Source organism: Pseudoliparis swirei, chromosome 4 (assembly GCF_029220125.1).
Source record: "Pseudoliparis swirei isolate HS2019 ecotype Mariana Trench chromosome 4, NWPU_hadal_v1, whole genome shotgun sequence".
NCBI lineage: Eukaryota > Metazoa > Chordata > Actinopteri > Perciformes > Liparidae > Pseudoliparis > Pseudoliparis swirei.
This window is the reverse complement of record NC_079391.1, coordinates 14,319,838-14,345,375: the sequence shown is the minus strand read 5'-3', so window position 1 is coordinate 14,345,375 and position 25,538 is coordinate 14,319,838. Positions and strand designations below refer to the sequence as shown.

Below are 25,538 nucleotides of genomic sequence, written 5' to 3'. Positions count from 1 at the left end.
TTTTAGTCTTCAATAATAGGTCTTAAACTATATTCTACAGGGATTTGGATAATCACCGGTCTGTGTCATCTTCTTCTGGCCCACCAGATTTCTTTACTGGGCATACATTATTTTCGACAGTGTTTTCATTTTGTTCACGAAGAGAAATGGCCCAAAACTAGTTAATGCTCTCCTTACAAAGATCACTAACTAGTGTTTGTTTCTTTATCTGTACCAAGTGTTTGTTCATGTTGATGCTTTCTTTGTGTTTTTTAGGTAATTTGCTGTGTTATAGTCCCTCTTACAACAGCTCTGACTTGTACCACTGTGATGCAATGGGTGGTGTGATTACTGAAGCCTCTTTATGGCCCTCCCAGTGGATAAAGCTTCCATCTTACCCTCCACACTACCTCCCTCCATAAATTTCACTTTTTATTTGCTTGACAACCGTTTGTGTGAGCTCACTGTCGGGGGCTGGTATAGGACGGACTCCCCGTTGCCCCTCTAAATTGGCGTTCAGTCCAGGAAACTCTTTTTTCTTCTAAATGTTATCTCTTTGATGGTCGGTTTCTTTCTCTTTCTCTCTCTCCTTCCTCAGTTTCTCTAGGACCTCCTCATTAGCTTACGTTCAGGAAGCTTTTCATCATTTGGATGAATGACAAGCCCCTGCCCCTCCCCCACAGCACACCCGCGTCACCAGGCAACACACCACAAAAGCCCCCCTGTTACAAAATAGCTTTTAGGATCAATTGAAATGACTTGCTTTTGTCTGTTTGTCTAGAAATTAATTGGAAAGAGTTGAAGCTTTGTTCTGAATCCCCCCCCCCCCAGTCCTTATCCATATACATGGAGATGACAATTGACTTCAGGAAACATTCCAGGAAAGAGATAAAGTGTGCTAATAAAAGGCAGTGCCAACAGCAGGATAGTGAAAACACAAATAGTAAAAGAAAAATGGAATAAATTCAAGTTCAATAACTCTGCATTATCCGTGTTATTTATTTTATTGACTACTTCGGTAATAGATATAAAGCGCTGCTGAATTTAACTGCCGTTATAATGGTAGGCTCTTGAATGAGACTTTCATGAAAACAGAAAAACCCAGGGGGCTCTGTAAAGGATGAAATAGGAGAAGACACAGGATGCCTGTAAAAGTGTCTCAGTTGCCTCCCACTTGTGTAAATGTAACTCCTTTCAGCGATTTAAATGTACACATATATATATATATATAAATAAAGTGTGACATCGACGGGGCAGAGTCCGATAGAAACCTCATATGTGGCTGTGGCAGAAGGTGACACGTTGCAATATGCTACATTTAAAAGGTGCGTGGATGGATTGCCACGAGCAGCTACTCAGATTCAGGCAGCAGTTGGTGAAAGTGATTCATGTGGTGCTCCTGTCAGTGTATGTCGTGTGCATGTGTTTGGAGGGTCGACGGTGGCTCTCCATCACCCTCCGACCTTCCTGTCCCTTACCCCTTTCATGGCTTCCTGCCTGGTTGAATTGTGTAGCGCTATCCCCACGTCTTCTTGTAGCTCCCTTTGTCTGCCAAACCCCGCCCTCGATATCCCCACCCACCCGCCCCCACCCTTGCTCTTCTCTGCTCGCTTGCCACGAAGCGAGTCAACTCTCTGTCGTATAGATTAGCTAACTAAATGCCATATACGCTTGTTTTGACATTTAAACATGAAGCCACGTCGTGCTTTATTTAATCCTTGCAAAATCAAGATGAGTTCATGCATCAGACCTGCTGCAATGTCAATATTGCAGCAGGTCTAAAAACTTCATTTATTGCAATGTGGAGCATTTCAGGCAAAACCAATATAGAATAGTCATCTCCCTGATTTCCTCTGAATGATCTCCCTGTCTAGAAAACATTACGTTAGTCGTAGTGCATACGGACATGGCCTGTGACTGCCCTGTTCCTTCCTTTCTGCAGGTGTGTGGCTGATGTTAAACCAAAGTGTTCCCTCCTGCTGTGTGGGCAGTGCCCCTCCATCTGTCCGCCAATGTGTCAGAAGGATTGAGGAATAAAGAGATCTTCTCTTCTTTTTTTACTGCACTGATTAGGTGGGCAGAAGGGATGAGAGCTCTGACCTCTGCTGTGTACTTACAGCCAAAATTGGTTAATTACTGTACGCCTGCAGACTTAATACTCAGATCTCAGATATGCATGCTCTATTTGAGTTGATTAAGAATTTGCTACCGCATGGAAGAGATTGTATTACTTGTAATAGAGTAGTAACCAGCCTTCCAGTGGTTCAAAGCGGGTCTCTTTCCTCTACTCTGTTACAGGGTAAACAATTGCTGGTGTCATTGTCTCTTTCTCTCTCTCCCTCTCTCCCTCCCTTTCTCTCCCATTAACAAGATGTTTGTCCTCTATTTTCCCATGGAGCTGTTTAAGCACAGCAATACATCCCTAATGTCAGCTCTGGATATTTGCATTGACAAATGCTTAGGCAGAACAAGCCTCCTGTGGAGAAGGGGCAGGACGAATCCCTATTATATCTGAAGATGACACATCATTGACCTTGAAGCTGTGAAAATAGGATCCCATACTGCTTTTAGTACGCCTTATTGTCTTAGTGTCCTGTACGTCTTTTACGGTGGGGAACAGTGCGATGAAATGTGAGATTCTCATTGAATTTTCAAACCATTCCAGACAGTTGTTATTACCAAACCACTTTTTATACAATGCATTCATTGCTATTTACATAATATAACAATATGGATAATGCGTGGTTGGAAACAAAAAAGGCGCAATTTACCTGCTTTTTTTCTCTTTCATCCTCCATCTCTAAATGTCACGAATGAATCCCAAATACAACGACGTCAAGAGCAAAATGGTTAATATTTTGAGCGATGCTGACAAGACTCAGAGCCCAGACATACATGGAGAGCTATAAACATCTCTTGTTAGAGGGAGCTGCCTCCTTATATGAGCGATGAGCTGCTGTGTGAAGAGGGCACCCTGAAGCACTAAAAATATCTCACTGTGAAAACGACATAACTTGGAAAATAAAGACATTAAACAGGTGAAGGAAGACTGAATATTGATGCAACTACTAGGTGATGGAAATATTGAGCTGCTCAAAATAGCATTTTGCTTATTCCTCTAGGTGCACTGTCTTCATGATTGACATGGCTTTAATCCTGCTCATGTCTTTCTCAGAGTGATATAATAGCAACTGTAATCGTATCTTATGTTTTTTTATAGAGCGCTTGAAAAATACATATAGAATACACATTCAAGTCAGGGCATAATAAATAGGTTGATGGGCTACATTTACAAACCAACTACACATGTATTTTAGTTGCATTAAACCCACAGAATCATGAAGAAAAGAAAGTAAAGATTATAACATGACGACCAACTTAATCACTTCTCACATGTCATGTCATGATAAAAAAGACAGACATTGAGTGAGTAAACGTGAGTATCGTCCTTCAATCGTCAACATCCTGAATGGCAATCAATCATAGAATGACTTAAATAATTCAAAATGTTTTCCGACATTTGATTTGTCTTTTTAGTGGCGCTTTTTGAGATTTAGGAATCACATTTAGCTCCTGTCCAGAACAACTTCAAATGCCTTTTATGTCATTATATGCTGCACCCTCCAGCAGCTGCTCTCATCAGATGGGTACACTGCAGCTGATCATCCAGATAATTCCCATTCAGATGATGCCTTTTCATATATTTCATTGCCATACTGAGCAGTGTTCACTTTGAGAAACACTCTTTCAATGCTATACAAGTGTTTAAGTGCACATGTGGTTTTCAAACATTAAACAGAACATTTACCTTTTGAAATAAAATCAGGTCTCAGTTCAAGTTCAGTGAAGGGATTTCGCCCTTTTGTTGAAGTGTGTGTAGCATGTGTATGTTTGTCTGTGTGTCTGTCAATGGATGTGTGGATCTGACCTCAGCTGTGCTTGTGCATTAAGCAAAGTAATACAGTCTGTGGTGGTCTCCGGATATGTCCTGACCACCCTTTACTCAAACAAACAAATCAAAAGGGGGCCTAAAGTTCCTTCTGCCTGCTTTTAAGGCTCATGGGAGGAATTCCTGAGTAATAGAGGGGAAAGGTGAACGAGAGAGCTGAGGCTGGGCCAAAGGTTGGAAGGGTCGGGCCAGTCCCTGAATGCTGGAGTCTGGCTTTACAATCTATACACGGCGATCTTGCATTGACTTGGATTGAGTTTGGTCTCGACTAAGTATGTGTTTGTTTTCATGCCAGCATCATGACAGTTTCGTTATCTTAAGGTCACCTGGCCCCTTGGAGGAGTGTGTTCAAAGATCTGTCCTCCAGAGTGAAGACAAGAGCATGGTTTTGTTCGTCCCAACTTCGTTAAGGTCCTATTTTAAAGTTTGAACTGTCATTGAGTGTTGCTCAAAATGAAGATATAGTTTAGGTTTAGCTTGGGCAACACCATATAATTCATTTTGTCAACAGGGGGTTCTCCTCAGGATGGAAGCACAAGGATATGTTGATGTCTATTGAGTGTGTATGTTGTTCCTATGATTCCAGGCTTCACCAGGGGCCTGGCTAGTACTCGCTACTGCCCCTCACCGCGCTTCACTACACTTAACAGCGCCTTTATGGCCAGATTGGGCCGTTAAAAGCCTTTACAGGGTCTGCACCATCCACCAATAAAAACACGAAAACTCCCTCTTCCTGTCTTCTCCTTTGGCCGACATTTTGTTTAGCATGTGTAAAATGTGTAATAAGGACAAAGACAGACAAGAGGTGGAGGTATTAAAAGTAGAGATAATAGTAAGCAAAATAGTGTATCATTATTTCTTCCTCAGTTGTTCACACACACACACACACACACACACACACACACAAATAGGGCCCCTCAATCCAGTTTTCCACTTTGTTTAAGCAGGGATCAGGAAATCTTTCTATGGTGGCAAATAAGCAGACGAGCGGGAGACAAAGGCCAGTCAGTGATGGGCAGGCAGCGGCTCTCCTTTGGGCATCGGCCATCTCTCCCCTCTCGAGCCTGTGTGTTTGTGTGTGTTGGGGTACCTCTCTGAGCGTATTGTTCGTTGTGAAATGCGAGGCATTGGAGTGGCTGGGAACAGGCAGAGGCTGTGGAGATGTGCAGCCTCTGGTGGCTCTGCTTTGTGTTGGTGGCCTGGGCGTTTGTTCTCCTGACCGCCTCAGCTAGCTGTGGCTGAGGCCCCCTTTTGTCACTGCTGACTCTGGGTGGGTGTGTTTTCCCTTGCACCCTCCCTTCTCCTTCTTCTCCCTCTGTTTCAGCATTGACTCAGAAATAGAGGGGTCGGAGGTCATGAGGGGCTGGACAACAGGGAGGGGGGTTTATCTGGGAAACGGTGACCTTTTTGTGTGCACTAAGGCAGAATACCCCTCCCCTTTTTTTTAAATTCTCCTCCGAGTACGTTTCCCCTCCTCCACAACTCAGCCTCCTGCTCATTCCCCAGTGGGAACCCATCCCCCTGTCTGCTGGCCCCGGGGGCAGTGGCAGTGACCTTGGCTTTGGCTGTAAAATAAGGTGGCCCAAACCTGCCACAGCACCAGAGCTCTAACTCTGCAACGCAGCAGCCTCAAAGAACAAGCACAACATAAGCACATTTTCTCTCGCTCAGAGAGGACATTTATTTGTCTCTCATGTTTTTCATCAAAGACGTACGAGCTTGTCGCTCCATACAACAATTACATTCTTAACGTCTAGTACTTCTGTTATTTTTTGAGTGTTGCACTTGACTTGATGAAATGTGTGGAATTATTTCAATAGTTTCCTCACACACTTCTAATTCTACAGTTCTGCATTGAACCTATTAATTTAGCAGCATTGTGTTGGAAGAATTGTTCTTCACTCTCACTGCAGACTAACTGGTATTTGAAAAGGGAATACTGAGGAAGGGATTACTGTAATAAATTGTAGGAGAAATTATTGAATGCATTCATGATCTCTTTGTTTTATGATGTTTTGTAATCATCTTTACAAACAAATTCTGAAATAAGGGATTTTTGCAAGAGACACAAACTCACTGGAATGGACAAAAAAAATCTTTACTCTTGTTTCTCCACAGTTGTCACATCGCAACAAAGCACCTAAAGTGTTTGGGGTTAAAAGCCTGTCAGGCTCCAATGTGTGTGGAGTCGGTCAGCGGGGATGAAATGAATTCCATTTAAAACCAATTAAAAGAGGTTGTTGCTGGCTTAGGATGAAATATTTCTGCAATGGTCAATTTCATCCTGCAAACAACCTGTGTGAAATGGCTGTAGTTTTGTTGTCAGCATGTATCACTTTTGGGAATCTAATGATCAAGCAGCTTACTGTATATTTCCATCTTTTATTTCAAATTATTAGAACATTCAGTTCTCTAAATAGCTGATTTTGGTGAAATAAGAATGATGTAAAGAGTGGTTTCTCATCAGCATATAACAGACAAAAGCAGCACTTAAACATATTAAAGGAACAACCATGTTGCCCAGCAACCCATGTCCATGAAGAAAGCCTGCAGTGACTATCAATTATTTTGATAGTCAAGTTGAGGTCTAAACAATCACTTATTCCAGCTACTCCACTTGTCTTGTATCATAGTAAACATATTGTCTTTCGTTTTGGACCGTTGTTCGGACAAAACAAGACATTTAAAGATGTCATCTTGGGCTTCAGCAAATTGTAATCTGTATTTTTTAAGCAAAAGGGTAATTTATTAATTAATAAAATAATCACCAGATTACTTGATAATAACTACAAAATTATTGCAGCATGAAGTACCATGTGCATTGATTACCGTGTGGAACAATATGATTTAACATATATTTACACCTCATTTGACTTTTCTATAATGGAGGAGTTAATTCAATCATCATCAATCATGTAGTGTGAGTGACTTAGCCGCATTCATTTGAGTGATTGGATCGGCAGAGCAAGTAGACCACAGCAAAGTAAGCGTCCATCAGTAATCCACGTAGGAGAGATGAAAGTGGAGCGAGGTGGGGAGTAAATAGATGGAGCATGTGTCGGTAGTCTCAAATGGTCTGCGGGCCCCTCTGGCTCTGGAGGCTGAACCTTGAACCAGGAAGGAACATTCCATTCTGATGCTGTGCTGTGACCTCCTGACCCCGGCAGCTTTGTTTCTAGGGCAGCTTTCGACAGGCATCAAGATGCAAAGCAACAGTGGCGGGCTCGCTTAGCTTGAGGAAGCACGCCTTTGCCGATGGAACATGCCAGAAAGTTGCCCCCCTGACCTCCCCACCCGTAATTCCTCACTGTAACTTGCACATTACCTTCCCTTAACGTCAAATACATGCACGGACATGTGCACACTCTTGCATGGGTTCATGGTCAGCAACTGTTCATAGCTGATGGTAGTAAAAAACAGAATCTAATGTGAAGTGTGCATTCCCTCAACACAGACATGTGACTGAGGCCCATTTTTCTCCCTGAATGCACCGTGAAAGGTTTTATTTAATTCCCACCTGAAGTGATGTAGTAGCAATTTAAGGATCCATCATAACAGATGTTTCAACCCTCTCAGTAGCCGCTCGGAGGATGAGATGTGTTTATTTTATCATCGCATAAAGAATTTGTATCATCTGTCCAACTGAAGCCTTTAATCATATTTATGAATGTATTTTCTTTAAAGAAGTGGGTTCATGTCATGTAAGGCGGACCAGTTCATTGCATCAGAGTGAAAAGATGAAACATAATGCTAGTAGTGTAATAGCCCTTTCCATTTGCCAGCACAGGCATTATTTGTGAGTGGGAAGACAGTTTTAGAGGGTTCGCTGGCTGATGGCAATTTGAAGGAGCCCGGTGATATGTGACAGATTCTGCTCGTGCTCCTCCCATCCACTGCAGGCAATAGACAACAGGAGAGCACGGCCGTCAGAGAGCCACCTCTGCAAGCTGCTTGTGTGTTCTGTGTCAGCCTCTGTGTCTTCAGGACATTATTTTACATCATATCTGATAGCAGAGTACAGACACATTGATATGCAAGTCAGGGACAGCCAAGAAATATCCTGTCTTTATTTCATTTAGGAAAATGCTTATTTGAAAAAATATATATCATTTAATATCAGTAGAAAAAATAACATTAACTGATGTGATGTCTGAAGTAAAACAAGTGTTTCACAGAAAATGAATACTGTTTTGGTCGTAAATTAATTATTTAATTGTTTTTTAAGCCAAAATGTCAAACATTTCCTGCCTTCATTTGAGGATTTTCTACTTTATTTTGTTTTAGAAAAGAATATTCAACATGAAAATAATTGGCAATGAGGTCAATTGTTAGTTGTAGCTCTAAGGTGGTTGTGGTAGAAATAAGTGTTCCCCCGACAGTGGTCTATACAAACTATAACACCAAATACAAAATATCTTAAGAATGAACCCCAAATACATGTTTTGAGCTACTTGGAATCACAATTAGTCTGTTTAATTAAGCACAAATTGATAATTCTGAGTAATTGAATTGCATTTACAGTAGAAATACAGAGACAAAGTCTGTATTTCATTCAGTTGTATAAGTCTTGGTATTTCTTTTTCCGTAGAAAAAAAAAATGAACGCAATTTATGTAAATCCGTAGCAGCTCTTTGTTTACTCAAGTCCTGAAAATGGTATTTCATTATCCGATAGAATAGATATTCCCTTGTTACGAATACAGTAGCCGCACAGTCTTTGTTTGCACACCCTGTAGGTAGAGGCAGAGGCAGAGACAAAGGGCTTTCATTTGTCACCCACTGTCTTGTAACACAAAGTGGTTAAGACAGGGCCTGCACTTGCCTTTCCTCTTTCTCCTCATCTGCTCCTCTTCCTCTCTGGTTATTTTTCCTGCTGAATTGATGTGAACTAGGTTCTGTGCAGTGGGCGTGTCAGCGGAGTTGCACATGTGCCTACAAAACGAACTTGAGGTTACTGACTGCATATTAGCGTGAATTCATCGGGATTAGCCAGTTTAGCCAGTCACAAAGCGAGGCGATGCAAATTCCCCATTACATTAACGGCTGCTGCTCTCTTTGTCATGATCCTAAATGGTCCATGCTCTTAAAGGACTGCTGTCATTATAGCGTTGTTTTTTTACCCATCCTCTTTCTTTGTTCTATGTTATGCATTTAAGTTTGAGCCTTCAGCACGCACAACATTGCTTTCACGTGTGCACGGATGTGGTCCTGTGATGCTACAAGTTCCTAAAGGCATGCAGTGGTTGGCAGAAGGATGTCCCACCTATCTCGTTTATCATGATTGATGTCACAGCATCTCTCCTCCCAATAATTGAGCTCATATTACAAGAATTGAGCATCTGGGGTTTTTCTACGTCCTGTGTTTGTCATCCATTTAGCGCAGCGTGAGCCAAAGCACAGACACAAGAGCAAGACGATTTACCCAAACGATTTGTTTACGAAACACTATTGTGTTTTCTGATCTTTCTCATTCCTTCGTCATCAGTCCACCCATGTCTTTGTCACAGCTGCAAGCTCCTCTTTTCCTGTGTTTTTGTCCCATTGCACCCCCCACCCCACCCCCCACACACGCATCTCTGTTTGCCGCCACACGTGATGGCAGTGTGTTGCTCGGGATTGTGATTAATGGCCGCAATTCAGCCTGAAAAATTCCCTTGAGTGGGTGCCAGTTGGCTTACGCAGAGAAGAAACTCATTACTGCTGTCAGTTGAGCTGACGAAGCAGGGAGGGTTGTGAGTGATTGTGTGTGTGTGTGTGTGTGTGTGTGTGTGTGTGTTCATAAGAGGGAGAGAGAGAAACACATTTTTGCCCATGTCCGTAAGTGCATGAGTGTCGTTCCACCTTTGCCATGTATAAGCAATCATGCGTGAATAAGTGTATCCACGTGTTTGAAGCTGAGCGTAAAGGTGACAGTGTGTCCCAGGGCTGGTATCCAAGTAACAAGGGTTCACTTCTGAGCCTGGTATCGTCAGGACCCTGCACACACAAACACTCCAACTTGAGGTTTTAAATGGATAACCTGTGGGAACCATGCTGGTTTATGACCACAGTCTTTCCCCTCTACTGCACGTCACACATGTTTGGAACATATGGATCTTTTGTCTATTTCTACACACTCCCAACTCTCAGAACTTTTATATGTGGTATGATAAATATGGCAGATATTACTTCTATTTGTGAGTCCTATGTTAAAGCTAATTTGTATTAAATTATTGGAATAGTTTTTGTTGTAATTACCATAATTACCTATCCACTCGTATTAAAAGTTAGAAAGTAAAGTAAGAAGTTGAAAAAACAGAAGAATAGAAAAGGCATCAATCTAAAATAAGGGAAGGATTGCTTAATATGGATAAGCAGAGAAGTGTGCAGCTCAAAGAGAGATTGCTATCTTTATTAACTGACATCTGAAACACTGCGAAACAAAGATTTGAGGATATGCACATACATTGCACATATAAATACTGACCCTATTGATTTTCCAGTTAGTCTAGGAGTATAAAGTGATCTATGGTATCAAAAGCCACATTGAGATCCAGTAATATAAGCATGTAGGTGGAATTTGAATCAATAACAAGCAGAATATTATTTCCCACTTTATTTAGTGCAGTTTCAGAGGAGTGAGGGACACGCCATGGAAGGATACAAAGATTACTGTTAAATATGTGAGACAAAAGTTACTGAGAAACAACTGAGATCCTGGATGAAGGTATGGTTTCTAAAGTTGAGGCTAACATGCGTCTCAAAGCTAGTGGGGATGGCCCCAGTCATAAGTGATAAATTAACAATATTTAGCATTGTAGGTTGAGAAGGCAGAAGAATTTATATTAACCAAGACTATTTGGTAGTCATCATATGGAGTCAGATGAGTAAACTAAGCTAATGCTTCTTGATACAACATCGCCATTGTCATCTCAGCATTGCATTTACAGAAACCCAGCCGTTCGTGCTGTCAGTTCATCCCAGTATCCAATATAATTTGTATATAGTATCCTCTTCTTCTGGAGTGATGCAGCATAACTTTACCTGAGGAAGTTTGTCCTGAGATGTGGAAGTGGAAAAATACTGTTGGGTAGTTATATGTGTAGCTTTAGGTCTAATCATTTCCACTACCAACTATATAATAAGTGGAAAGACATATTCAGCAAAGAATATACAGAAGAAACTAAAAACATTGAGAGTAGATGAGGATGTCTTGTGTTTGCTTGCAGTGACTTCTTGTGTCACTGTGTTGTGTTTATTGCTCAGACAGGAGATTTATATTAAATGGACAACTGGAGATTTCGGACATGCAGTTGTCACTCTGTTGTCCAAGGTTTGTGTGAATTTTGCAATTTTGGAAACTGTCTAACGGAAACCAACAGGGACACTGAAACCCAGATAAACGCCCAATGGGGACCACGCAGCTGAGGCACTGTGGTCTTACAACTGCCAGAGGCTTCTCTTGAGCTGCGTGTGGGGGTAGGGGGTGAGATTTACAAAGCCGTTTTCATTTGGGGAGCCCAGTTTTCAGGGTGCTGTGAGATGCAGTGGAGCGCATGGGCCGGTCCCGCCCTGCGTCTTTCAGATGTCCCGTGGGAGTGCCAGATGTGGGGTCATCCATCTACCCCTGGTTCAGGCCAGCCCCCCTCAAAATCACTGTCATATGCATAGTTAAAACTGTGGGCTACACTCTCAGAAAGCAACACACTCACACATTGCGGTAAATTAGTCATAGAAGATTTATGTTTCTTCCACAGGCAATATAGGATCACGGAACAGCACAAAGGAAGACTTTTCTGCAGAGATTCATCTTGGCCTCTTCAGACTGGCCTCACTAACCAATAGTTGTTCTCTAATGAGGGGGAAGTAATGTATGTTGGACTGGGGAGAATTGTGATGCCAAATGTTCATCCAGGTTATTATTCAGAGCCACTGCTGTCTCACTTATTTCTTGCTTCACAAAACAAGAGGCGGAGACGAGGCAAAGAAGAATTAAATGGCATTTCCATTTGAATATAAATGTTACCTTACCCCAGATGTCTCTAAAACGTTTTGGAATATTTCAAACTCTCCAACACCAAGAAGCAACGAGACCAGACAAAGATAAAGCAGTTGCAGGGTTTTGCTTTTGTGCAGAAGGCATACAGTAAATGAGCTGAAGAAAAGACAGCACATAATTCATATGGATATGGGCTCACATAATCCTGGTTGGATGATGGGGGGGGGGCGGTGGCATCTCATTTTAATTCTAAAGCAAGCAGTTGAATGCTGAGGTATTTGGCGATATTAATTAGATATGTGGCCTCTGGGCAAGTAGAGAATGGCACTTTGAAGGCATATCCTCTTTCCTGCAACAATCAGGTGGGAAAAAGAGGATTGACAGAATTTATATTTTTAAGAAGCATTAGTCTTTGTAATATACACATGGAGAGTGGTGTTTTTTGTGAAAGCCTGATTTTAAAATTGAAAAAGGAAGAGGTGCGGTCCATGCCTTCTGTTGTCCTGCCTTGTTGTGCTTAGGCTGTTGTTCTGAGTGTGAGGGAGTGTCAGAGAGTGAATGTGCTTGTAAAGTAGATGCATTTGTTCTACTACCAATTGATTTTAATCACAGACCCTTAAGGAGAGATTAATGCGCCCTGAAATGTTCAAGGGAAAATAATTTCATCATCAGAAAAGAGTTATCTTCCAATACCAATTTGACAAGTAGAAGAAAGACACTTACAAATTGGCTTCTGGGATACTTTCAGTAATTGTTATATTTTCCAATAGAGCTTTTCTTTTAGAAATCTTTCTAAAAATACGTTTTCTGCCGAGATGAGTCCATGAGCCACACAGTGTACGAGCAAAGTTCATGACAGTAAGACAGGGTTCAGATTTGACAGGCCAGAACAGAACTCCAGTATCATTATGAAGCTATTTAAACCTTTTTCAAGACAAACATATTGTCTGGCTGATGGGACTTCAACTCTTGGAGCTATCACACATGCAATGTCCTCAAAGAGCTGGTAATTTGCTGAGGGACAGACTTAAAAGAGGAAAGTTAAGAGGAGATTGAATTTATTCGAGTAGAGGATCCCAGGCAGCATTAATGGGAGTACGATCATCCACTTAGCTGCCGGTCCTCAGACCGCCTTTATCTCTCTGCTTTACTATAGCAGAAGTGTAATTGTGTTTCCAATGTACAATCAGGAAACAGAAATGAAACACTTTTATGCTACACGTTGTTTGAAGAGAGGTATTTCTGAAAGGTCACAGATCCGAGAATGTGAGCATTTCGATTCCCTCTCGCTGGCTCTCAACGCGCCGATGGCGACAGCGCTCACGGTGGCAAAGTGCTCCCCATGAGACACAACATGGTGAGGAGACTGGACGGCCTCGGCCTACCTGCATGTGAGAAAGGAACATTGTGATAGACAGTGGGGAAAATGTGCCACCAGAGGAGTGAAGTCTGAAGAAAGAGGAAAAGATTGCCCTTTTGAGCCGCGTCACTGATTATCACAAGTTAATGTTTGATGTATTTTTATGAGTATGCAGTTTTACGCCCAGTTAGACCTTAAATGTTACAAAAGGACTGCTCTTTTTGTTCTCACACTTCAAACTACTTATTTGTTGCTTGTGAATCTCCGCATGAAGAAATACTTCTCATATCCCTTTCTATTAAAAAGGAGACAATACCAACAATGTTGATGCCAAAAAGCAGAAATGCTGGCAGTTTCAAATCAAACTTGTTTGTCTGTTATTTTAATCCTCCTTTTTTATGCCCCAGCTCTCTCACTCTCTCACTTGTTTCTTATCTTACCCAAGCTGCGACTGGGAATCATTTAAATAATCCCTTAATTTACAGCATCTGTTGTGCTTTAATGGGTCTCTTTAATTAGGGCCAGCGTGCTGAAGTAACTGGAGGAGGCTTAGTGTGGAGATTTGGGGCCACAGGGGCCGAGCAGGAGTGCAGGGGCTGGGATGCTGGGGTGGGAGGAGCAGAGGCTTGAGAGACGATGCTTTGAGGAGGATGGAGGGGGCTTGAGGTGGGGCAGGAGTAAGGGTTGTGATGGAGGCACATGCACGGGGAGGCCCAGGCTTTGTCCATGGAGTGGAAAGGTTAGGATGGACGGGGGGACAACGAGACAGTGAGAAATGGGCCTTCCCATCATACTCTTTGCATGACAACACACACTGTTATTGTCTTACCATAATTACTTTGCAAATATTAGCTAATGCAGAGCAAGTGATAGATAACTTAGCATTTTCAATGAAGAAGTTTAAAATGTCTAAATATGCTGTTTCAGTTTTTGATCAACATTGGCCATCTTGGCAGACCGTCAAATAAAGTTTGGCTTCTTTAGAAGCCAAACTTTATTTTTATTTTTTGTCTATATTCATATCGATTGTCTATATTCATATATGAATTTAGACAATCCTTGAGTTGTTATTGAACCACCAAATGGTTTACTAAAGCAGTACTATATAATACTGCTATATGTAATTAATGCCTGCCAGATGACCTAATTGATTTTCTATATAGACTGTATGGAGGAGCTAAATGTATGAAAACCCGTATAATGAAAAACAATCCAAAATAGGTTTACAATTCTTGATAATATTCATTATCGATTAATCTTGCACCCATCATAATTTCTCAAAAGCCCAATTTAACATAATCAAATAGCTTTTTTTTTGTCCAACCAACAGATTTAGATTAATGAATAACTGAATATGTAATGGCCTAATTAATTCAGATCATATTCAGTAAAACTTTAAGATTATAATCCCAGAAATAAGCCCATAGGATCAATTGTACATATGCAGTTAACAAAACAGTTTCAACTTGCTCGTTCTGGATCTTTCGACTGCATTACACCGCCATCCTCAGCAGACTGACTTCTCTCAACTGTCATGGAAGTGCAGATAATCAAAGGGTGATGATTTTGAGCAGCTTTACTTATAGTTATTATTAATTACAGACCATTTCTGTTGGATTGCATTATAATGAACATGGGCTTCTATTTTGTTTTACAGGTCATTGCCTCTCATTAATTTCCTTGGTTAAAGAGAGAACATATTAATGTGACTGGTAACTGTTAGCAATGCTGCTCCCTTTACCTCCTACTGGGAGCCTTACAAGCAGCCATCAATCTTACTATATTTAACGTATTGCTCACAAGCTCCCCGGTATTGATCAACACAACAGACTAAGGAAAATCACGCCACAGGAAAGCCTCATGCAAACAAGCGTTCGACACGAGCCGAAAGGACAACTCAATTCCAGTCTAAATGATTTTAAAATGTGAGATATGAAAGTAAGAGAGCTATGAGTTTAGGAAATCAAATAGGAGGAAATCACTTCAGTGAAATAAAGGCTGCAAAATAATGAAATTAAAAACTAGGTTGGTGTTTGAAGTGGACTAGATATACAATATATGTGTGTCATTCCCAACAGCCATAACAGACACAAAAATTCAATGCATCACATTGTGTGGTTCCGATACAGCTGCCTGTGATTATACACTTGACCAGTAGGTGGTTTCGAGAAATGAACCCTTTCTCGAACAAATTGGCTGAAGTGGTTCGATGCCTCATGAGGCTTCATCTCACCATCACTAGTGATTATGCAAGTAGTCTTTAGTCACACTTGTGCTGTGTGTCGTGAGGTGTCACAGATGTCGCAGCGAGAGAGAGGACCCAAATGACGACATAACTTCTGCAAAACCAATATATTTAATTTCAACAAACTAGACAGGACGACAAAACGCGGACCAAACGGTACGAAGCCACACTGGGAATAATACGAAAAGGGTTGACATACACAGGCAGGCGGAGGTGATTGGACAAAGGGGAACGAGACACAGGTGGACACAATGAGGGCGGGACCAGCAATCACACAGAAGGAAACAATCAGGACCAGGGCAGACAATCACAGGGAGACAGACGACACAAGGACTTCAAAATAAGACACAAAACGAGACACAAACTCCAGATCCTAACACTGTGAGTCTGGGGACCGCATTGTGGGTCTGTGGCTCACTCGGTCACTTGTTCCACCACTCTGGTCCAGAATGAAATGTGTCAACACCTATTGGATGTACTAAACTTCTATTTTGTAAAGACATTCATGTTCTCCAGAAGATGGATCCTTATGACTTTACCACTAGCACCACCATGAAAAAGACATTTCCAATTTTTACTGCAGTATCTCAACAGCTATTTAAATGAATTTTGCTATCCAGATTCCTGCCCTCATGAGGATGTTGTAATAACTTTGATGATCACCTGACAAGCACCTGAACACTTAGGGTGAACAAATCCATGTCTGCAACATGTAAAGGCAAAGTTTGCATTGGACCAGAAACATGTGCCTGTTGAGTAAAGACTGATCAAATGACACAAGTAGCAGAACACATAAGGTTGAACTCAGATAGCTGAACTGCTCGACGAAATAGCAATAAAGCATGCTTGTAACCTCCTGTTGTATAATATATATTACATGTAAATTGACTGGAGAGCTTTTAATATATACTTCATGATCAATAGGTCTGGTTCCTCAGTCTTACTGTCTTCATGTACATCCTTACATCTCCCAGCTGAAAACGGCAGATATGCAGCTTAAGTGATGCTTTGGCTCATGCAGGTACTGACAGGGGAAAGTGTTGATGTGCAAAAGCATTCAAAAAAGAATTAATGTGTGTCAGAGGAAGACAGAGTACAACCCATGCACGTGCAGCCCTTCCTTTCATAGGTGATAAGCGTCACGCACCACGAACCAGCAGATTGATCACATAGTGCCCAGGCGTGGGTGCAGCATGGGGGTGGGGGTAGAGAGGGGCCTATTGGGGCAGGGAGCCAATAAAATATCACATCTGCATTAAAATGCCATCTTTAGGGTCCCAGCACAGGGATCTGCTATTTCAGAGAAGCCTATTTAAAGGATGTTGAAGTGTGGGTTCTCCATGCTGGAATAGCACCATACACCATCTCCATTATTTATGGTCCTCATCTCTGTTTAACTGGTTTACCGAAGGGGGTGGGGTAGTTACGGCAGTCATCACCACTGCTTGAACAACATGTGCTTAATGATATCACAGGCCTGAGAGGGCTTATGGGGGTGGGTGGGTCGAGGGGTGTGATGAAGAGCCGAGCAAGCGGTTGAAATGAACGGTAGAGTGGGTGGCTTGGAGGCAAGAGGACATGTGAGGGAGGGATATGACATTATAACATCACTGAAGCTTTACACCATGGCTGCAGGTTTGAATGGTACTGTAGGATGCATGTCCCGAGCATCATTACCTCTGTCATGTCAATGAATCCTCCACACTCCAGGAAAAAAAACTCAACATGTGACCACATGTCTGCACTGGAAATGTCTCATCAGATGTGGTCACGGAAGCAGGAGTCTTAACAGAAAACAGCAGTTTGGGCTTTTAATCACCTTGTTAATTATGTTCTGTTGCATATTTGTGTGTGTGTTTGTGTTTAACTGAACAATAAAGATATGGATCATTACATTTGCGCTATTAGGCAAAACAAATAAATCAGCTGGGGGTCATTCAAAAACTCTCCATTTGATCGACATTTCTTCTGTAGATAGATTTGAGTTGATCATGGAAAACACAGAAAATCTCAAATATCTGTTATATTAGTGCTAGTTTAGTTTACTGCGGTCAATTTAAAAAATAAATACACATACAAAAATAACAGAAACAATAATAAGTAATTATTTTGGAAATAGTGAAAAACTAAAGCAAATGCACACTGAAAAGGTGTAGGCTGAAGCACTAGTTCATTATACATACCATATTTACTGACATTATTTTGTATGATTCTCATAAAATGTATACACATAAAATTAAAGAGAGATACCTAAATAAAATATTGGTATGTTAATTATACTTCTAAAAAAAATTATCCTATACACACATACCCCATTTTTGAAATGTGTTAATCATCTTATATTTAAATAATGTTATTTTTAAAGCTTTGAAGTGTTTGTATTTCCTTTTTAAAATGATTCCACAAATTAACTCCTCTCATTGTTACTTGTATTTTATGTCTTGCATTTGTTCTGATCTTTGTTTTTGTTAACATGCACATTATTTTTAGTTCTTTCTGACTCACATTAAGTCTGAGCAACTTCTGGATATTGTCTGACAGGATGTTATTTTTCACTTTATACATTAATTGGACATGACCAGTAGTGTGTAATTGAAGGGTGGGTAATTGACTGTCCCTTTCGCTCTTCATTGGCCCTCAAACCCCAATAATCAGTGGATCAGCACTTGGAGTGCATCCTTTGTCTGTCTTGGTGAGATATCCGTTTTCAATTTTGACGTTTAAAACAAATGTTTCTGTTTATTTCTGCCTGTTTATGACGCCTTATGGAAAAATGTTGACATAAATTCTGGAAGAAGCATTCAGGCAGTGCCACTCGCTTGTTGGCTATCATTAGATGACCAGTGTTTTGACAAGACCTGATTTACAGCACAGCTACCCTTCTAAATCACCACGCTTCAAATTCCCTGTTTGTCACTTTCCTTCATATTACTCCCTCACTCCTTCTCCTTCTATGGTTGTCAGAGAGGACCTGTCAGACACATGTTAAAGAGGCAATGTCCTGCATGTGCACATGTGTATGGATTTTATTTGAGTATGCACCCCAACCATTGTCTGCGTCATTGCAGTAATTAGACCTACTCCATTAAAGCCAACAGCATCATGCTGGTCGTGGACAGTCTTTAATCATGTGTGAGTGTCTATCAACACTTAGCAAAGGAAGAGTGAAAAACAATCGAGGAACATGTCTGTTAGGGCTGGGTGTTGGGAGTGCCACATGTGTGTCTGTCTTTTCCTGCAGCATCGAGGGGAGATTGCTTGAGTTGCTTGTTTCTGTTGAAGCAGCTCTTTGCATTTGTTTATACGTGTGTGTGCTGTCTCTGAGCTCCATCCCTTTAGATTGACTCTGCAACCTCTCACACAATAAAAGGCAAATGCATAATGCAGATCTCTCCTTCTGCATATGTTTATCTGCATATCCAACCTATTATTTCTCTGATTGTGTCTGATCCTACGAGTGTGCTGATGGTCGCAGGGGTGTGGGCCTCTTAGAGAAACCATGTTTTATGCATGAGGGCCAAGGGTGGGGCCCGTTATGGGGGTTGAGTAGGTGGACACACAGAAGCGCCAGATCAGCGGATACCATGACTACTTGGCAAAGATGGACAAAAAAAGCTCCAATCGGCTCTGGTCCTCCGATTAAACTCCTTTGTTCCTCTCCATTCAAATGCAATTTTGTTTCCCTCTTCATGTCCCCAGTGTTCCCAGTACACATGGACAGCACAACCAGCAGTGTTCCTGCATGCACGTATCTTACATTGAGACTGTATTTCCAGTCAGAAAGTGCCTTTTGATCACATCAGTCAGTGAGCTGCTTGTTTTTTGTGTGTATTAGGTTCTGAGGGATTCCTCGTTTTCTCCCCACTCCTAAACTTTTGCAGTGACAGTTTTGTTTAGGCTTGAATTTAGTAATACACTCTGCCAGCCTCTGCCCAGGCTCCGTATTACAGCAGGCCAAGACAGAAAGTATTGCTCATTGAGAACCTATGAAAATGTTCTTGATGGCCAATATTCTGTCATGTGAATTGGGAAATATCCAATAATAGATGTAACAGTTGTTATTTAATGGACATGCAAAGAGTTGTATGCGTGGTTTGGTGGTAAAATAATTCTGTTCTCTGAGACAGTCAAGACTTGTATGCTTCCCCGTGAGGACTAAAATGTAAGTTGTGGGTCTCAGATAAAGACATTGCACTTGGGCCACTTACTTCGGCCAAATTACCCCAGTAAGATATATAGCTGTCTACGTGTGGCTTCATAGGAGGGAGACGAAGCAAACATATGATCCCAAGAAATATGTAAGGTTGAGTCACAGTCAGATTCGTCTTGAGACAAAACAATGGAAACCGTATATGTGCTATCTCTTCTCACAGAGAACTTGCAGTGTAGGACGAGTGAGCTGTCACTACTGGAAGAATAGTCAATTTGCATGTTTAAGTTTTCATCAGAGCTCCATACATCTATTCAGAGATCTAAGGTCAAGTCGTGTTGGAGAATGCCACGCTTCTCATTAAGCTCTGAAGTGGAATACTCTGGACCACTGACGCAGCCACATCGGTCTGAAGTACCGCCACAAATGAATTACCCCTCTCTCTCTCAGCGTCTTGTCCATTAAAACGAATGTGTGCCATTTGGGTATGTAACAGTCCTTTTAAACTGTACTATCAACCCTTTCCAAATAACAATGGCATGACAAAGACTGAAATTTCTATCTGTATTCGATGAGGAAACACAAACAGGCAGGAAAAAAGGAATTCAGTGGAAAGACAAGCAGACAAGAACCGTGCATGTTTCCTTTATAAATAAGCATAATGAGAAATTAGTAGTTCCGCTTACTTCCTGCTCGTCCTCTCAGTAATTAATAAACGCAGGCTACAGGTTGTGAGGAGCAGGAGGTTATAAAATAATAAGGGATCCGTCCCTCTTCTTATGCTAACAGTGTTCAGATAAGTCCTCCTGTGTCCAAGTTAATTATGGCTGACATTTAAATGAGTACACTTGTGTTGAAGAAGGTGGGAGAACTGTGGAAGAAGAGGCCCTCCCTCTAATTGAGTTTGTTGCTGGCTCCACTTTCGATGGCGCTTTTGTTCTGCTGGCACCGGCAGTAGACTAGATATGTGAATACAGCTCAGTGAGGCTCTCTGTAGAGTTATTGATACTGGTTCTGCTATATGTGACATGTGTGTTAGCATGAATTGATAGATAGGTGGTTCATTTTTATGATATAAAAGAGGGAGGTCATCTGACATAAATAGTTATTTCCTGGAAGCAGCCAGGTGTTTTGTGATTATATGGCCTAATATCCCCCTCTCACTCCCTTCCTCTACAGCTATGGCAGACTTCCATGTCCAACCAGAGTCAGTGCATGCTGAGGAGTCCGGCGTTGCTAGATTCCAGTGCCAGATCCATGGTCTGCCACTGCCGGTCATCAGCTGGGAAAAAGACAGCCGTCCTGTGGACACCCAGGACGACAGGTTGGCCCACACCAAATTGCAAAATGGCACTTGTTAGTGATGGCAGCACTTTTACCAAGTCTCATTGTATTTGACTCCTTCTGTCTTCTGTCTTTGTTTCTCTCTCGCAGGTACACTCTTCTGCCTACAGGTGTTCTACAGATTACAGGCGTGCGTGAGGAGGACAGTGGAAAGTTCTGCTGTGTGGCCCATAACAGTGCTGGAGTGAAACACAGCACTGAAGCACTCCTCACTGTTTCAGGTTGTTATATTTAATCAGTTTTACATCTACACCTCATGAGCGGGCTATCTGCCCCGCATAATTCCAAGATTTTCTGAACCTATTGTTCTTGTACATGATTCAAGAGATAGCCGCATATTGAGCTCATGCATTCCGGAGAAATACAATTAAAGGATGCCATCCATCATGCTCGTTCCCATCTTATTGTCCCCTCTCCGCTGCTTTCCCCCCAGTCTCTCAATCATCTGTTTACAAAGAGCCTATGATAGTGGTCGGTCCAGAAAACCTCACCCTCACTGTTCACCAAACCGCCATCTTGGAGTGTGTTGCTACCGGATACCCTCGGCCCATTGTGTCTTGGAGCAGACTAGGTGAGAACAATTTGTGTTCATATCAAAGGAAAAGCCCTAGAAAGTGCATTTTTGGAGTTTAAATTTTTCTTTCTTTTTTTGCGTGCTATGTGTTTGCAATTGAGGAATTAAGTGTCACTTAGTCGAAGTACAATCTCAGTGGGAATCCATGCATGTAAAATCTGAGTGTTTTGAATGGGTCATCTGTGCTTTTTGTCCTTGTGTGTTTGTATGTTCTTCGCAGCACAGCTTTGATCTGTCCGGCATTGTGTAATAATGTGCATGTGTGCACAGAATACATTCGACACAGTGGAGCATCTTTTGGATATACAATATAGGCAATGGGATTCATCACTAGGCCTCGAGGCCTTGAGGCTAAACATGGTGTTTGACTCTGTGTTTATAAATGCATGCTTCTCCTTATGAAGTTGAATAACCCTCGAAGCATCGGCGAGCCTCTGAGTAATTGCTATGAGGTGGTGAAACAGACACGATTAGTTTTCCCCTTCCAGCCAGGCTTGTGTGTTTTTTCTTTACGATCAGTCAAAATCTGTCAGAACCTTGTTTTTCAATCTGGTATTTGTTTTCTTTATATTATACAATACCATTTGCTGTTCCAAATGTAAATTGCTGCTCCTCCCAAGCACTTGGGCATAATCTGATTGAGGGTATTGCCTTACACAATGTCGCTAGAATGAAATGCTAACACTATAGGATTTGTGTGTATTAGATTACAGCAGGCTGGGCTAAAATGCATAATTAATCTGATAGTTTCACATCAGTCATTCCTTTTTGCCAGAGTCTGTTTACTGCTATTCATTCAACAGCCGGCTAGCTGCTGTGCTCTTTCTTTTCTGACATTAAGTTAATTAGAGCCTGATGGAGAGAAACTGATTGTGGCGGGATGGGGGGGGGGGGGGGGGGCAATAGAGAAATAACTAAATATAGTAGAAAAGGAAAGACTGCTTTTGTTTACACAAAAGCTCACTATACTGATTAGTTGGTTAATGATAATAGAAAAATACAGAAGAACAATAAGACGTGTCTCACGCACAGCAAAACCAGCTGGCAGGGAAATTGGAGCAATTTATTTAATCTCAATTACTTGTCATTATTCATTACAAATATTGTCCTCTTCTTTACACAGCTTTACACAGTTTTATAACAATATTATATTCTCTTTGTTGTTCACTTTGTGTTTCATTGCTATTCCCTTTATATTTTTGTTTTATATTGCTATGCTTTTATCAGACTCATGCAGTAGTACAAGCCGTTTAACGAAAGATAGTTTGAACTTAGACAAAAGCTCACTTTTAAACTAAAAATATTTGCATTAAAGCTACGAAAGTACACCTAAGGAAACACTGATAACCAGGGATCATATGGTTTGTTTCTCCTGCCACTGCATGGGTCCATCGGGCTGCCCATCTCCCGGCCTCTCTGGTTTTTGGGTTTTAAAACTTAAAATCTGGAACATACAAGCTTGCAGGCTGCAGATGGAAATTAAAATGCCCACTTGGCCCCGTAGCTAATATCAGAGGCAAACTGGAGTCATTGTTGGAGCAGAGACTCCACATAATGAGCACAGGAAAGAGTGAGCTTATCATGTAAGTACAGCGAGAGCCGAGACTAGGCAGCCATGGATCGTGTAAGGAGATAGAAGATTAGAAGTTGCAGTTAGAGTTTCTGGTCCCTCAGTGGCGGCTGGAACATCTCCTGTCACGGTTTAAAAGCAGCTGTACTTCAACGCTTTGTCAGACAAAAGCATGAAGAAAGGAGTTAAAGTGTGAAAGCTTTAATTAACCGAACATCCATTAGAAAAGCTGCACTTACAATAAAAAACATATGATGAATGTACTCTTTAGGTAGCCACTCTGACAACTAGCTCCCAGTTAAGACAACTCATTTCAGCTTGAACACCGCACACGCAGCAATCACAAACTGTGACCTTCCTGTCTTTATTACCCTTTTGTCCGTTTTACTGGCAGCTTTGTCAGAAGACATCGCACACAGTTCATTGTGAAAGCTGTATGCTTGACTTGACTAGAAATAGCACACACTTTGTCAAATTGAGTCTGTAAAAGTGTATCTATTTATTGAGTCTTTCAGGCCTCCTCTGACGTCAACTCGAGAACATGCACCACATTCATTCCCCACGTAACATGAATTAATGCTGTGCATGGGCACACCTGGTCCTTTTTTGTGCTGCCTTACTTGCATTATTTTCCATCCTTCTTAACTGCTCTCTCTCTCTCCTTCTCTCGCTCTCTCTTTCCTCTCTGAGTAGACGGACGTCCCATTGGTGTGGAGGGAATTCAGGTACTCGGCACAGGAAACCTGATGATCTCAGATGTGGGTGTGCGGCACTCAGGGGTCTATGTTTGTGCTGCTAACAAACCGGGGACCCGTGTTCGTAGAACGGCTCAGGGACGTCTGGTGGTCCAAGGTGAGTTCTGGAGAAAATAAATGTGCTATTTACAAAAGGTAGGTAGGAGTCGTGGAGGGACACTCAAAGCATATAAATACAGCTGTGGTCAGGTGATAAGGTAAAGCGTGTGAATTCTGTGGGTGGCCATCTGTGCAGGCACCTGAATTCCATATGATAACTTCTCCGCCTTCACATCAAGCGTAGAAAATACACTACGTGCACAGGAGAAAGAGTGATCCCCTCATAGGGAGGACAAACTGTCAAAAATAGTACAGAACTAACCAATCTATAACATTACATTAGGAGTTATGGTTTCAGTAAAATAAATGCTATTTAATTAAAAAGAGTTTTTACCATTGTTGGTCTGTATACACGGACAAGAAATCATGTACAATATAGTATATTTGCAGAGGCAACAAGTGATTACATCTTTTATGGCAAATTGCTTTTTAGAGATAGGGCCAACAAAGGATGTGTTTCATTTTGAGGCACTGAGCACAGCGTCCACAGAGACACTTCTCTTTCATTCCTCCAACTTTTTAAAATCCAATTCTGTCATATCATATAGGGTTGGGTACCGAAACCCGGTGCCAATATGGTACCGGTTCCAATACAACCGGTATTACCCGGACCGAAACGCAACGCACATTTCGGTGCTTCTTTCCGGTGCCTGAGCCGATTAAAATTGAAAAAAACTATTGTTGTGAACTTCTCTGGTGACTCCGCCCTGTCAGCAGGTTACGATAGCCTATCATTTAACTTTGACAGCGGAGGCTGCGCCGTGTGCAGTGTTGCCAGGTCCGCGGTTTTCCCGCGGAATTGGGCTACTTTTGAAGTGTTGCCGCGGGTTGAATTTTTTGTCCGCTGGTTCGGGTAGACCTATTTTGCATGCAAATTACATGAATATCTTTAAATAAAAATCCATATTTTAAATGAAATAATTTATTTATACCCAAATCCTACCAAACTGACTCCAGATCAGCACGTACACGCCGACACATCCGCACAGTGCCTTCGATCTCCGCGACCTTGTCCGTCACCATGGAAACATTGTCACGTGACATCTAAGCACTTTGGTGCTAGTGACGTCACGGAGCCCCGAACCAGAGTCTGGAAGTAGAAGTGATTTCCAGCAAAGCAGCAGGGATTTGTGAATCTCACAGGAGCGGTGGGCGATAGGCGGTTCAGAATCGCCTACACGGGAGGAGCGATTCATAGGCGAGTATGATTATGAATCGCCGACCTCCCCAACGGGGTGGGACGGTTTGGCGAGAATCACCTCGTGTGATTACTCCTACACCCCATCCCGGGGTGGGTTTGGTTCTGTGGGATTCACAAATGGGGCCCTTTTAACCCCTTAGTTTAGTTTAGTTTATTTTAGTTTAGTTTATTTTATTTTAGTTTAGTTTATTTCGATCAGCAAAATATACAACAATCAGAATTCAACAAAAGAAGAAAGTGGCTGACCGAAAGGGTCGAGGCTGAAGCTATCTAGCTTATAAGTGCCCTAACCTATGATTTCTCAAAAAAACTTATTTCAACGAACCATATATATA

At 41.7% G+C, this 25,538-nt stretch overlaps 1 protein-coding gene across 1 annotated transcript in view; it reads left to right on the top strand.

Annotated features, from left to right (window-relative positions):
* Positions 1 to 25,538, top strand: part of igdcc3 (immunoglobulin superfamily, DCC subclass, member 3) — a 53,289-nt gene that overhangs the window by 8,349 nt on the left and 19,402 nt on the right. Inside the window, exons 3-6 of the mRNA XM_056413027.1 lie at positions 20,840 to 20,984; positions 21,095 to 21,225; positions 21,438 to 21,575; positions 23,842 to 24,000. Of these exons, the coding sequence (XP_056269002.1) occupies positions 20,840 to 20,984; positions 21,095 to 21,225; positions 21,438 to 21,575; positions 23,842 to 24,000 (573 nt within the window). The remainder of the gene's footprint in view (positions 1 to 20,839; positions 20,985 to 21,094; positions 21,226 to 21,437; positions 21,576 to 23,841; positions 24,001 to 25,538) is intronic.